Below are 13,409 nucleotides of genomic sequence, written 5' to 3' on the forward strand. Positions count from 1 at the left end.
ATGGAAGAAGTTTCGGGAACTGAGTGGCGTGCTGATGAGGAGGAGAGTGTCGCTGAAGCTGAAGGGAAAGGTGTATGCTGCATGTGTGAGAAGTGTTATGATTTATGGGAGCGAGACATGGGTAATGAACGTAGAGCAGCAACGAAGGCTGGAAAGGGTGGAAATGCGAATGGTTCGATGGATGTGCGGAGTATCGTTGAGAGAGAGGAAGACAAATGATGAATTGCGAAAGATGATGGGAATATTGCCTGTGATTGATGCTGTGAAGAGGAACAGGTTGAGATGGTTTGGTCATGTGTTGAGGAAGGATGAAAGTGACTGGTTGAGAAGAGTGATGGAAATTAATGTAGAAGGAAGTAGAGGACGGGGAAGACCGAGAAAGACTTGGCTGAAGATGGTGGAAGAAGAAATGCGGGCAAGGGGGTTAACAAGGAGAGATGCAGAAAATAGGGCAAAATGGAGAAGATTGTCATGGGGACCGCAAGGCTAACCCCCGCTCTAGCAGGGAAAATGGCCTTAAAATGCATGTTGTTGTTGTTGTTGTTGTTGTGGCATGTGAGAGGGTCAGGGTGAATAAGATGCTAATTGACGCTGCGTTTTATTGTGAACAATCAAGCCTCCATCTCCTAAACTGCGACTCAACGTCATCATGTGACTGTATTTTTCTTGCAATCCACAATGTAGTTTGATTATTGCTTTAAACCAATTAATTTCCTACCCTCACTTTTGAAAGGTGGGGGGTTTTTTTTGTTTTTTTTTTAGTCTCTACTCACTGTTTCTTTGTCTCATTCTTGATGAAGATGCCGGAGATGAGCCCAAGGAAGCTGATGTGCCTCTCGTCAAACGACAGAAAATGGAATGACGACGCGTATCGTGCTGGGATACCGGTTACTGTTGTGTCAACATTGTTTATTGCTTTCTTTTGTACATACTACGTATTTGTTTTGATAAAGAATTTTCGTTGTACTGGTGTCGTTATTGTTTTTTTGTTTTTTTTTAAATCAGGAAAAGGCGAGGATAGATTTTAGGTGAAAAATTTACATTGTTGAAAGGTGGAGATTATTTGGGAGGGTGCAACATTAGATTGATTGCACAAAGAAAATTATGTGTCTAAGTCTGAACATGTTTGCATTCTCGGAGTATGTCATTAGTGATCATTTACTAGTTCAGCCCAGTTCAGCCTCTCACTTTGAATCATTATTTCTTGTGTAGTTTAATTATTTGAGGCTTTTGAAGGGGCGGGGCAGGGGCGCAGCAAGGGGGGTGATTGTGGTGGTATTGATGATACCATGAATATCAAGCTAAATTTGAATATTATAATCCTGAGTATTGAGTTCATTTATTTTGTAATTTGTCCAAGATCATCGTTTCTGACAATAATAACTAAAGTAGTAATACTTGTCTTTGTACAAGTGTACAAATGAAATAAAGGCTTTATTCCATTGTGGGGTTGCAGTTGCTTTTTCCTGTGCACCATCTATCATCCCGTAAGCATGCGATAAATTACCGTTTCATTTTGGTCTTGCTGTTACTTCCACGCTTTCTCTCAAAAAATGTGTTTGCGCATACCGTAGTTTTCAAACATGTCTGGACCACTGTGCCGGGTGAGTCACTGGTAAAGGCATGCCCGGTGTAATACGTTGCCTGATGCTAAATAATGCTTGTAAAGACTCATCTATTGACCTTTTTTTGCACAACTTAAAATCTCTCGTTGTTGTTCATCATTTCTTTGTAATGTTCTTGCAGTGGGGTGTTTATTTTTTAACATATGTGGAGAAGTGAAGTATCCACAGATTGGTTGAAGCCCCTTCTTGTGGTTTGGAGGCTCCCTGTCTCGACTTCCGCCCATTTATGTCGTGTTCCACCGCACCCACCGGCAGCGACGGAGCCATAGCTAAAAGCATTGTCGAAAGGATTGCAACGCAGCTATCTTCCCATTTTTCTACGTGCCGGAACCCAATCAACTATATTTCCACCGAAGGAACTGTCAAGTAAGTGGGCCCTGGATCATGTTCAGGATCGCTTTTCCATTTTTACCCTTTTGGAATGTTTGAGTGAGCACTATTTTGGTTGGAATCTTCTTGTCCCTCAGTTCCTTACTGCTTATAAAAGTGAGTTTGTCTGGTCTGAATTGTATATGATAAAATTCCTTGTCGCCATTTATGTTCTGCTCACACAGGCATGACGTCATGAACAGGTATATCTGATTCGCTGGAAGCAATATTGTTTCGCTACATATTCGTTATGTTCAGACGGGATGGTGCAGAGGTAGCGCACTTGCCTTTGAGCTATTCTAGTCTGGGTTTGATTCCCGACCCGGCTGTAAATTGGTGTTTCTCGGGCAGGGCGATTCATCACAGTGGTTCGTCCCTCGGATGGATGTTGGTTTGGTGTCCTGTCCACGAGTATTTGCTGTGGGACATTCAAGGTCTTGTGTCTTTAGTTAAGAGTTGGTGCGAGTTGTAAGCAAAACTGAAAGAATTGCAAATTCGTGCCCAAAGTTGCTCGTTGGGCAACGGCTAAGCTCCCAGCATTATCCTTGCACCGATGTTTGTCCGCAGAGAGGGATGCACCATCGCCGCATTTATTACTTTCCTTTTACTTTCTCGTGCCGGTCGAGTGTCTTGAAACGATAGGAAGCAGAAACTACGTTTTGTGAGTTTCATAAAATCCATGTAAAGAATGAAAAAGTTGTTGATTCGTATGCGAGGAGCAATTTGAGTAAAATCTTTTTACAGTGACAAATTGAAATTGATTCAAATCGACTTATCCAGTAGTTTTTCCATTTAACCTTTTCAATTCTTTATTTAGAGGTTACCCTTTTACGAGTGTAATTTTAAAGTAGTGTTTATGTATATCGGATGTTTTGCAAAAGTAACGAGAAGGGCACTCTGTAGAGTGCATACCTCCACCAGGTTGAGCAGTTTATGTTTTGTATCCACTGATATGTTCAATCTGGATTCGGACCTGAACCAAAATGTAATTGGCTTGTTCTTGTCACCTTACCAACTTATCCACGAAGTTTTGTCACAAGTCGTACCACAACTTTTTGAAATATCATGTTACTAGCAGATGTACCCGGCGTTGCCGGGCAGGGGAGTGGAGGGGAGGGGAATGGGAGCGGGGAGGAGAGGGTGGGAGGGGAGGAGAGAGGGGGGGAGGGGAGGTAGGAGAGGAAGGGGAGTGGCTCACGTTTCTGAGTTAAGTGTGATGCCGATCAGGAAGAAGAAGCCGTACTACCAAATTCGTACACTTCCGGAATTGTTTGATTTATTTGTATTCAAATGTCTGGTCATTGTTTTGTATTTATTTATGTGAATGTGTACTTGTATATAACTGTCATTCATTTGAAAAAGCTTCGGCACTATCGTGCGATATATATATATTTTTAACTCCAAAAAACGAACTTTTTTTTTCACTTATATATTTTTTGGCCTAGAACACTCCCAGGCACTCACTGATGAACCTCTGAAAGTTTGATGAAGATCCGTTCAGCCATCTCTGAATAAAATGCGGACACACACACAGACAACTCGCGTTTATATATATATATACTAGCTGAGGTACCCGGCTTCGCCCGGGTTGAATAAGAATAATACAAATATATGATGAAAAGAACGTGTATATTTTAGAGCAATATCACAGTACATTTCGTACATGACGTTTTTTCAATTTTCAATTGCTCACAACCTCTGGGTATACAACATTTCTGGTTTTCTTACTTGGTGCCAAGACATAAAGATTGCTTGGTTTTCCAACCCTCGAGCAGCCCATGTAGAGCTGGCCATGGGCAAACACTTGTTCTGTGAAGTTCAGGCCTACAACCTTCATTGATTGCCCCTGTGCCAGAAATGTCTTGAAATATTCCTGAAATAAGTTGTTGACCTTTTGGCCTATGTTAACCTCAAAAATAATTGGTGGTTTAATTCAGTGATCTGATATGCAAATCCTCTTCAAATTTCAAGTCAATTAGATGAAAATTGACGATTTTAGAAATTTGGCCCATATTGATATTTTCACCTTTAGACCTCAAAAATAATTGGTGGTTGAATTAGGTGACCCGATATACAAATCCTATCCAAATTTCAAGTCAATTGGATGAAAATGTAGGATTTTAAAAACTTCACCTTAAGTTGTTGACCTTTGGCCTATGTTTACTTTTTGGCCTATGCTGACCTCAAACATAGTTGTTGGTTGAATTCGGTTGGCTGATATGCAAATCCTCTTCACATTTCAAGTCGATCAGATGAAAGTTGAGGATTTTAGAATTTTGAAATTGTTGTTGACTTTTGGCCTATGTTGCTCTTTTGGCCTATGGTGATCTCAAAAGTAGTTGTTGGTTGAATTCAGTTTGCTGATATGTAAATCCCATTCAGATTTCAAGTGAATCGGATGAAAATTGAGGATTTTAGAAACTAAAAAAAAGAGTGGTTGACCTTTTGGCCTACGCCGATCTCAAAAATAGTTGGTGGTTTAATTCAGTAAGCCGATATGTAAATCCTATTCAAAGTTCAAGTCAATAGGATGAAAATTAAGGATTTTAGAATTGAGGCTGACGACTGTTGAGAAACTCAGTTGGGAGGTTTACTGCCTGATCTGCATGTCACTTTGTCAAGAGAATCATAATTTCTTTCATGACCGGGCAGCGAACGTCATTATATGCGACATTACGTCACTCCTACGGACGTGAAAACATTTGTTTTCCTTAAAAATATATTTAAAATAAATAAAATAGTACATAAATTAACAATAAAAGAAGCTAAAAAACAATTTAAAATACAATAAAAAGCACATTAAAAATATATAAATATGTACGTACAGTATACTGTACGTACGCGCAACTGCCGATTCTCATTCAAAACAGAGGCGACGTACAGTATTCCTTTACTGTGTCTGTGTTAGCCATGGGTCCGAAGAAGGATAATGCTAGTGTTTCCAAGCGTAATGTGGTTACGATGGACGATAAGGTAAATCTGATTAAAAGGTATGGAAAAGGTGGAAAAGGTGATAGCGCATAGACCTTATCGCGAATCGGAACCGCAATGCGTCATGGGATCGGGAAAGGGGCAATAGCGCCGCCACAAACTACACCATGGAATTGCAGCTGGCCTGGTTTTTTAAACCATTGATATTAAAATAAAAAGTAGCCTATAACCACCGGAATTTTATGCTGATTCCGAATCTGTGTCTAAAACTTTTCTCCAATGTGTAGTTCTTGAGTTATAAGCGGACATCCAGACAGACAGACAGACACTCCTCCTTTATATATAGAGATATATAAATCGGGATTTAAATTTAATTCAAAAATTGATCCAGACGTCTATTCTCTTTCAAACATTCAAACCGACAGAGGTAGTTATTTATCACAGCATCTGTAGAATTTTCACCCTTTTACTCAACTCTGTTTTGCTGTTATTTGGTGGAGCAAAAAGTCAACTGAGCTTTATGGATATTTAGATATATCGTTTTTGGCTCTATCTTTCAATGGTGAAGAATCACTATCAACAACAAAATGGTAATTTTTTTTTTTAATTTTAGGGATTTAAATCTTCACCAAAATGGAATCAATTCTTCCTCGTCACACACCCAATCTGTCCACAAAGTTTCATCCAAATCCGGCCATATCGTTTTGAGATATCCTGTTCACACAGACAGAGCCGGATGAAACCATAGATGGCCGCTGCCCTCTGTCCACATTTGGCGGTGTAGGTAATAACAATAGCGGCTGCCATCTTGGAATTCAAGCCGTGACTTGTGATTGTCTTGCCCAACCTCACAAGGAATTTGGCAGGGTTCTTTGACTCTTGTGTTATAAGTTATCTAGCACTAAGCCTGCCAAGTAAACGAGCGTCTTGCAACTCGAGACTACACCTGTAAACTCGTGTATCCATGAGCATGAACTTGAATTATCATATGTCATTCTCAAGAGTAATTATTTTGCTTTGCTGTAGGCTGGGTCATTACCCACTGATGTCCTTCTTGCGCTCTTCAAGCAGGCCCCATCCTCTGGAAATTTCTCCTTCTGTGGTCTGACGTTTAGATTCATGTAAAGCCTATAACCACCGGAATGGTGGATGAAACCATAGATGGCCTGGATGAAACCATAGATGGCCGCTGCCCTCTGTCCACATTTGGCGGTGTAGGTAATAACAATAGCGGCTGCCATCTTGGAATTCAAGCCGTGACTTGTGATTGTCTTGCCCAACCTCACAAGGAATTTGGCAGGGTTCTTTGACTCTTGTGTTATAAGTTATCTAGCACTAAGCTTGTCAGGTAAACGAGCGTCTTGCAACTCGAGACTACACCTGTAAACTCGTGTATCCATGAGCATGAACTTGAATTATCATATGTCATTCTCAAGAGTAATTATTTTGCTTTGCTGTAGGCTGGGTCATTACCCACTGATGTCCTTCTTGCGCTCTTCAAGCAGGCCCCATCCTCTGGAAATTTCTCCTTCTGTGGTGTGACGTTTAGATTTCCTGTAGTTCAACCTTACACAGGTTGTGTATCCACAGTATTTTATGAGGTTCATTCAATACCATGAACCCATCACTTTCATTTTAACTCTAGGGAAGTGGGCCTTCATCGCCTTAGTGAAGCTACCCTCCGAGAATGAAAACTCTTGGGTTATAACTTTCAGTGGTGGTTTAGTTTTTCCAGCTGACCCAGGGTAATGCTACCACCCATCCTATAGGGAACTTCAATGGCCTCAACATTTTCAATTACCTAGGGGTGTAGTGCAGGGCAGTTTTCCCCACGGTCGGAGGAAGGTTGTCACTTGTGTGCCACCCATTAAAAAAACGTAGGTTATTGAATGGCAAACACAAGTGATGCAACCCATTAAGGTTTGTGGTTAAAAATCTGGGTATAGCCATTTTTATTACACCTCATATATGCGTTACACATGAAAGTTTTGGGTATACTGATTGTTGACGGTGGCCATTTTGCAGAGTTGTAACCAAGTAATTTATTTTCCAAGGTTCAAGTTGCTCTGGTCAAGTCTGAGGTGTGGTGTGGGTGGAGCAAGTATGAATAGGTAGGAATGTGGTCAAGGAGATGTTTTTGTTTGCGATCAAACTATTAAATATGTGGACTTCATAATATCAGGAAGGATCAGAGACATAGTTGAGTGTTGTTTGGAAGGAGCAAGAGGCAGGGGTATTTGAAGGGAAGGTTAAATGACATTGTTTCAGGTTATGGCAGGAACACGTTGGTTATGGTTCACACAGGAGCAAATGATGTCGGGAAAATACACTCGGAACATTTGAAAAATAGGTACAGGATATTGTGTTGCCGACGACAAACAAAGGGCTGTAAGGTGATGTTTTCTGGTATCTTTCTAGGGTTGGGAAAGGGAATATAATTTGAGTTGGAAGTGATGTGGTTGGAAGATTTATGTTCACAAAACAGTGGGAATCATTTTGGAGGCCAACGGGTGTTTCCAAAATGATGGCCTTGGACTAAACAAAGGGGGCAGCAAGTTCTGTGGAGGGAATTGAGGCTTTTTTAGGCTCTAGTGGAGAGGCTATAAAGGAAAGAACTGCAATTAATGACATTTATTTTTAAGGCCACGCAGCAAAAAAATACACAGGAACGGAAAAGTTAAGAAAGATTGTATACCAACACCGAGTTTAAATAATGAAATGGAAGAGCGCGAAGCCAAAGTAGATAGCAAGGACTATGACAGTTGCGGTAAATGAGACTTGGTTTAATAAGGAGAGTTTAAAGGAGTTTAATAAGGAGGGCAGGGCTGAAAGTCTACAACATACATGATCGGAAAGATAAAATTGGAGGGTTTGTTGCAATCTGGGTAAAAGACTTGTTTATCCATGGAATTGAGTATTTCCTGATGCATGCCCAGCTTCGGTGGTCAGGGCACATCACACGCATGGAAAAAACCATGGAATCCCAAGAGCGCTTTTCTATGGACGACTTAAATTTGGCAAACGGTCACGTGGTGTACAAAGAAAGTGCTATAAGGGCGTCCTCAAGTCTACACAAGTCTTGTGCCATTCCAGTTATCACCTGGGAACATCAGGCCACAAACACGTCAGCTTGGCCTAACATTTGCCGCAAAGGCCTGGACCACTTTGAATGTGGGAGACTTGCTATCGAGAGACAGCGGAGGCAAGAAAGGAAAACCCGTCAACGTACATCTCCGCAAGGACCAGTCTATACCTGCGATGTTTGTGGGAGACCCTGTCGATCCCGCATCGGACTGGTTGTACAGCCATTGCACAACGCACAATGCTTTGTGAGCATGCCACCGAAGGGAAGACATTTGTCGAAAATGGCGACTCACACAATCATCAAAACAAAGGGGTGACATAAAGGAGGGAATTTATGTAGAGGATTGTGTGTGAATTGATATCGGTGATTGTAAGAACAGTAAGATACTGGTCAGATGCTTATAAAGCTACTGATTCTGGATTTTTTGTTTTTTTTTGTTGTATACAAGATCGAGGCTCGTGTAAGAGCTACCATTAATCACAAAAAACAAACGGACACATAAAACATACAATAAAGAGAGCGGGAGACAAGATGGGGAGAGAGAGGGAAGCACACAAGTAGAACATTTGAGAGCAGGGACATCGGGAGATCTGCGGGTAGGAGAGGGCTTGGGGGGGAGGAGGGGGAGGGAGGGAGGGGGCAAGTGAGGGTGGGAGAGGTAAAAACAAATGGACACTGCTAGGACTTCCAGGAACGAAGTCTGTATTCCAGAAAAGTGTGTCTGGGGTGAATTAACAGGGGTAGAAAAGATCAAGGTTTTGGATGGGATCAAGGTTCTATCAATATTGTTGAAATGAAGATCAAATAGCTGAATGTTGAAATATGTTGAAAAAGACAAAACTTTACATGGGGTGTACTTACTTTTTCACGTGACTGTACACTCAATACCCCATAATGACAAAGAGAAAACAGGATATCAAGGAGGTGAGGAAGAGCTTTTACAAAAGGTTCAGGTCAGAACGGAGGAAGTAAAGAAACAGGAAATCTCAGAATCGATAAAGCTCCAGGGCAGATAATATGCACCTGAGAGTATTGAGGGAAGTGGCTGAGCAGGTAAGCGAGATGTTGATGGAGCAGGTAAGCGAGATGTTGATGGAGCAGGTAAGCGAGATGATGGAGCAGGTAAGCGAGACGTTGACGGAGCAGGTAAGCGAGACGTTGACGGAGCAGGTAAGCGAGACGTTGACGGAGCAGGTAAGCGAGACGTTGACGGAGCAGGTAATCGAGACGTTGGCGGAGCAGGTAAGCGAGACGTTGACGGAGCAGGTAAGCGAGACGTTGACGGAGCAGGTAAGCGAGACGTTGACGGAGCAGGTAAGCGAGACGTTGACGGAGCAGGTAAGCGAGACGTTGACGGAGCAGGTAAGCGAGACGTTGACGGAGCAGGTAAGCGAGACGTTGACGGAGCAGGTAAGCGAGACGTTGACGGAGCAGGAAAGCGAGATGCTGACGGATATCTTTCATACCTCAATGGAGTCAGTACAGGTACCAGAGGACTGAAGAGTAGTAAATGTGACACCGTTATTACTGCAAGTGAAGCGAAAAGGGGGTTTAAGGAATAGGTGCACTTCTGTCTGTGTCTGTCTGTCTGTGCCTGTCCATCTACAAACGTCAGTTTATGGTCGAGGAACAACTTGATTTCTATTTGTTATATTTTGAACATGAATCAGAAAACGAACCTGTAGGTTAGCAGTATTTTGGCTCTGAATTCGATTAAAAAATTTACTCTTGTCGGGCAGTCAAACAAAATTGAAAATCATTCCAAAAAGAAAAATTACTGTTTTAAAGGCCACAAAAAACAAGAACGAAGAACTAAGCTTGCGTGTTGTCTAAGGCGATGTAAAAGACGCTGCAGCAACGGCGGTAAACTTTTGAATTTTAAAAATATTTTCTATTACCTTTAAAATTTCATTTCATTTCAATTGAATTAGATACGTGAAACACTAGAATACAAATCACGTTTTTGTCACTTTGAAAAATATTCTTGTCCTGAGGGCAGAATAACTTTGGTAGTCTGACAAATATGGCGGTGCGTAGTGCTGTCTGGTTACCATCATGCCTGTTATGCAAGGTTGACGAGTGTCATTTTTTTTTTCAAAATAATCTTTCACCGTTGAGTGATCGGTCCCAAACCGATATGATATATAGCGTTAAAGCGCGGCGTTACGCGCGCTGCTTGCGAGCAAGGAGGAAGCGGACAAGCGGTAACTTATAAGCGTCTTTATTTCAGGAGCTCACTGTAACACTGGCGCATATCATGAGGCCACGCCTACCCCTCGGGCGTGGCCACCGCCCACTTGGTGCGCGGAATGATGTCACCACGCCAGTGGGCTTTTGTGTCCACCACACGCGCCCCCCCCAGAATTCCCGCGCACCTGGAGGGCCAGTTTGCGGGGCAGACGAATGACCCAGCCGAAGCGCCCCCTGGCGATCGGCGGCGTCCGGGGTGCGGGGATGCCAGGTGGGATGCCCCTGGCTGCCCCTGGGATGGGTGCAGGACCGGGGGGCGGCGGGGCTGGGCGGTGCCGGGGGTCCGCCCGCAGGGGGGCGGCCCCGACGTGGGGGTCGGGCCACTGGCGGTGGATGGTCCATGTCGAGGTGGGCCGGCTTGAGGCGGTCTACCGAAACGCGGTCAGGAGTACTGCCGATGTCCAGGGTGAAGTGCTTCGCCCCGGTCTCCAGCACGCGGAAAGGCCCGTCGTACGGGGGCCGCAGTGGTGTCCGGTGGGCATCGTGGCGGACGAAGACGTACTCCGCCGTGCGAAGCTCCGGGGCGACGTGTGTCGGTGGGTGCCCGTGGCATGCCGTTGGCACCGGGGTGAACCTCTGGGCGGTCTCTTGCAGAGCGGAGCGCTGCTGTGCCGCGGACCATGGTGCCGTGGAGTCGGGGAGGAACTCGCCCGGCACCCGCAGCGGTTGCCCGAAGACCAACTCCGCCGCGGATGCGCGCAGGTCCTCCTTGGGCGCCGTCCGGAGATCCAGCAGGACCCAGGGGAGCCTGTCGACCCAGCCGCCGTCGCGGAGGGTGGCCCGGAGCGCGGCCTTCAATGAGCGGTGAAATCGCTCACACAGGCCGTTAGCCTGGGGGTGGTAGGCCGTGGTTCGGTGCAGCCGGACCCCGAGCCCCTGCGTGACCGCCCCCCAGAGCTCCGAGGTGAACTGGGGGCCGCGGTCGGACGAGATGTCTGAGGGGGCGCCGAACCGGGCGACCCAGGTGGCGATGAAAGCCTGCGCGACATCGGCTGCCGTTGTCGACGCCAAGGGCACGGCCTCCGGCCACCGGGTGGTGCGGTCCACCATGGTGAGGACATAGGTGAAACCCCGCGAGGGGGGCAGAGGTCCCACCAGGTCCACGTGGACGTGGTCAAACCGGCGTTCCGGCACCGTGAACGGGGCCAACGGGGCCTGGGTGTGCCGGTGCACCTTGGCGCGCTGGCACGCGAGGCACGTCCTGGCCCAGCCGCGGACGGCCTTCCGGAGGCCATGCCAGACGAACTTGTCGGCGATCAGCCTTTGGGAGGCCCTCGCGCCCGGGTGGGACAGGCCGTGGATGGCGTCAAACACCTGGCGCTGCCAGCCCGCGGGCACGATGGGGCGAGGACGCCCGAGGGAGACGTCGCACAAGAGGGCCGCGCCCGCGCCGTCGAACGGCACCTCGGTGACGCGGAGGCCCGTGACGGCGGTCCGCAAGGCCTGGACGTCGGGGTCAGTGGCCTGGTCCGCTGCCATCCGGGCATAGTCGATGCCGAGGTGGACTGCGTGGGCGACGGCCCGGGAAAGGCAATCCGCCACCGGGTTGTCCTTCCCCGCGACGTGCTGGATGTCCGTCGTGTACTCGGACACGGCCGAGAGGTGACGCTGCTGCCGGGCCGACCACGGCTCGGTGACCTTGCCCATCGCGAAGATCAGCGGCTTGTGGTCGACGAAGGCAGTGAACGCACGGCCCTCGAGCAGATGGCGGAAGTGCCTGACCGCCAAGTGAAGCCCGAGCAACTCGCGGTCGAAGGTACTGTAACGGCGTTCGGGCGGGCGAAGCTGCCGGCTAAAGAACGCCAGCGGTTGCCAAGCTCCACGCACCCATTGCTCGTGCACCGCGCCCACCGCGTAGTCCGAGGCATCGGTGGTGAGGGCGATCGGTGCATCGGGCGCCGGGTGCGCGAGCATGGTGGCGTTAGCCAAGGCGAGCTTCGCGCCCGTGAACGCCGTGTCCATCTGCTCGGTCCAGGTAACGTCGCCTTTGCCCGGCTTACCTCGGAGAGCTTCGTGCAGGGGGCGCAGGAGCTGGGCGATACGGGGCAGGAACCGATGGTAAAAGTTCACCATGCTCAGGAACTCCTGCAGCCCTCTGATCGTGCGGGGGCGCGGAAACCCCTTCACCGCCTCCACCTTGGCCGGCAGGGGACGGCTCCGTGCCTGCCTGGTGACACGGTGCCCCAGAAAATCGATTATGGCGGCGCCGAACCGGCACTTTGCGGGGTTCACAATCAGGCCTTGCTGGCCCAGGCGTTCGAAGAGCGTGCGGAGGTGGCGTAGGTGCTCTTCGCGGGACGCGCTGGCGACGAGGATATCGTCCAGGTAGACGTAGACAAAATCCAAGTCGCGCAGGATGCTGTCCATCAGTCGCTGGAACGCCTGAGCCGCATTCTTCAGACCGAAGGGCATGCGCAGGAACTCGAAGAGTCCGAATGGCGTGATGACCGCCGTCTTCGGGACGTCCTCCGGCCTGACGGGGACCTGATGGTAGCCGCGTATGAGGTCCACCTTCGAGAAGAAGGACCTGCCCGCCAAACGGGCGGAAAAGTCCTGAATGTGGGGGACGGGGTAGCGGTCGGGAGTCGTGGCGTCATTGAGACGGCGATAGTCCCCGCACGGTCGCCATCCCCCGCCGGGCTTCGGCACGATGTGCAGCGGCGATGCCCAAGCGCTCTCTGAGCGCCGAACGATGCCGAGTCTCTCGCGCTCCAGGGTAGCGAACCCCGCTTTTGCCACCGCCAGCTTCGTCGGCTCGAGGCGGCGTGCCCGGGCGTAGACCGGTGGCCCGACGGTGGGGATGTGATGGGCCACCCCGTGCTTGACGGCCCCCGCCGAGAAGGTGGGCCGCGTGAGGGCCGGGAAGCCGGCGAGGAGGCGGGTGAATGCGTCCGCTGCCGGAAGCGTACAGACCAACGTGGCCGGAACCGAACCGTTCGGCAAGCCGCTTGGCAAGCCGCTCGTTGAGCTGGGCAACGCACAAGCGAGCGAGCTGAACGTCTCGGCCTGGACAAGACGTCTGCGCTTGACGTCGACCAGGAGCCCATTAGCGCACAGGAAGTCCGCGCCAAGCAGTGCCATGGGCACGTCGGCGGTGACGAACGTCCATCGGAAAACCTGCCCTCCGAACCGCAGAGAGAGGCAGCGTT

At 48.0% G+C, this 13,409-nt stretch overlaps 1 protein-coding gene and 1 pseudogene across 2 annotated transcripts in view; both read left to right on the forward strand.

Moving 5' to 3' along the window:
* Nucleotides 1-1,445, forward strand: part of SSB (small RNA binding exonuclease protection factor La) — a 38,776-nt gene extending 37,331 nt beyond the window's left edge. The window contains exon 12 of the mRNA XM_078782181.1: nucleotides 801-1,445. Coding sequence (XP_078638307.1) covers nucleotides 801-862 — 62 coding nt within the window. The 3' untranslated portion in view covers nucleotides 863-1,445. The remainder of the gene's footprint in view (nucleotides 1-800) is intronic.
* Nucleotides 1,446-1,855: 410 nt separating this feature from the next.
* Nucleotides 1,856-13,409, forward strand: part of LOC137410980 (gap junction gamma-1 protein-like) — a 28,426-nt pseudogene continuing 16,872 nt past the window's right edge. Inside the window, exon 1 of the transcript XR_013624163.1 lies at nucleotides 1,856-1,991. The product of XR_013624163.1 is annotated as a gap junction gamma-1 protein-like (transcript). The remainder of the gene's footprint in view (nucleotides 1,992-13,409) is intronic.

The sequence above is a fragment of the Myxine glutinosa genome, chromosome 7 (genome assembly GCF_964187855.1).
Source record: "Myxine glutinosa chromosome 7, kmMyxGlut1.1, whole genome shotgun sequence".
Taxonomy (NCBI): Eukaryota; Metazoa; Chordata; class Myxini; order Myxiniformes; family Myxinidae; genus Myxine; species Myxine glutinosa.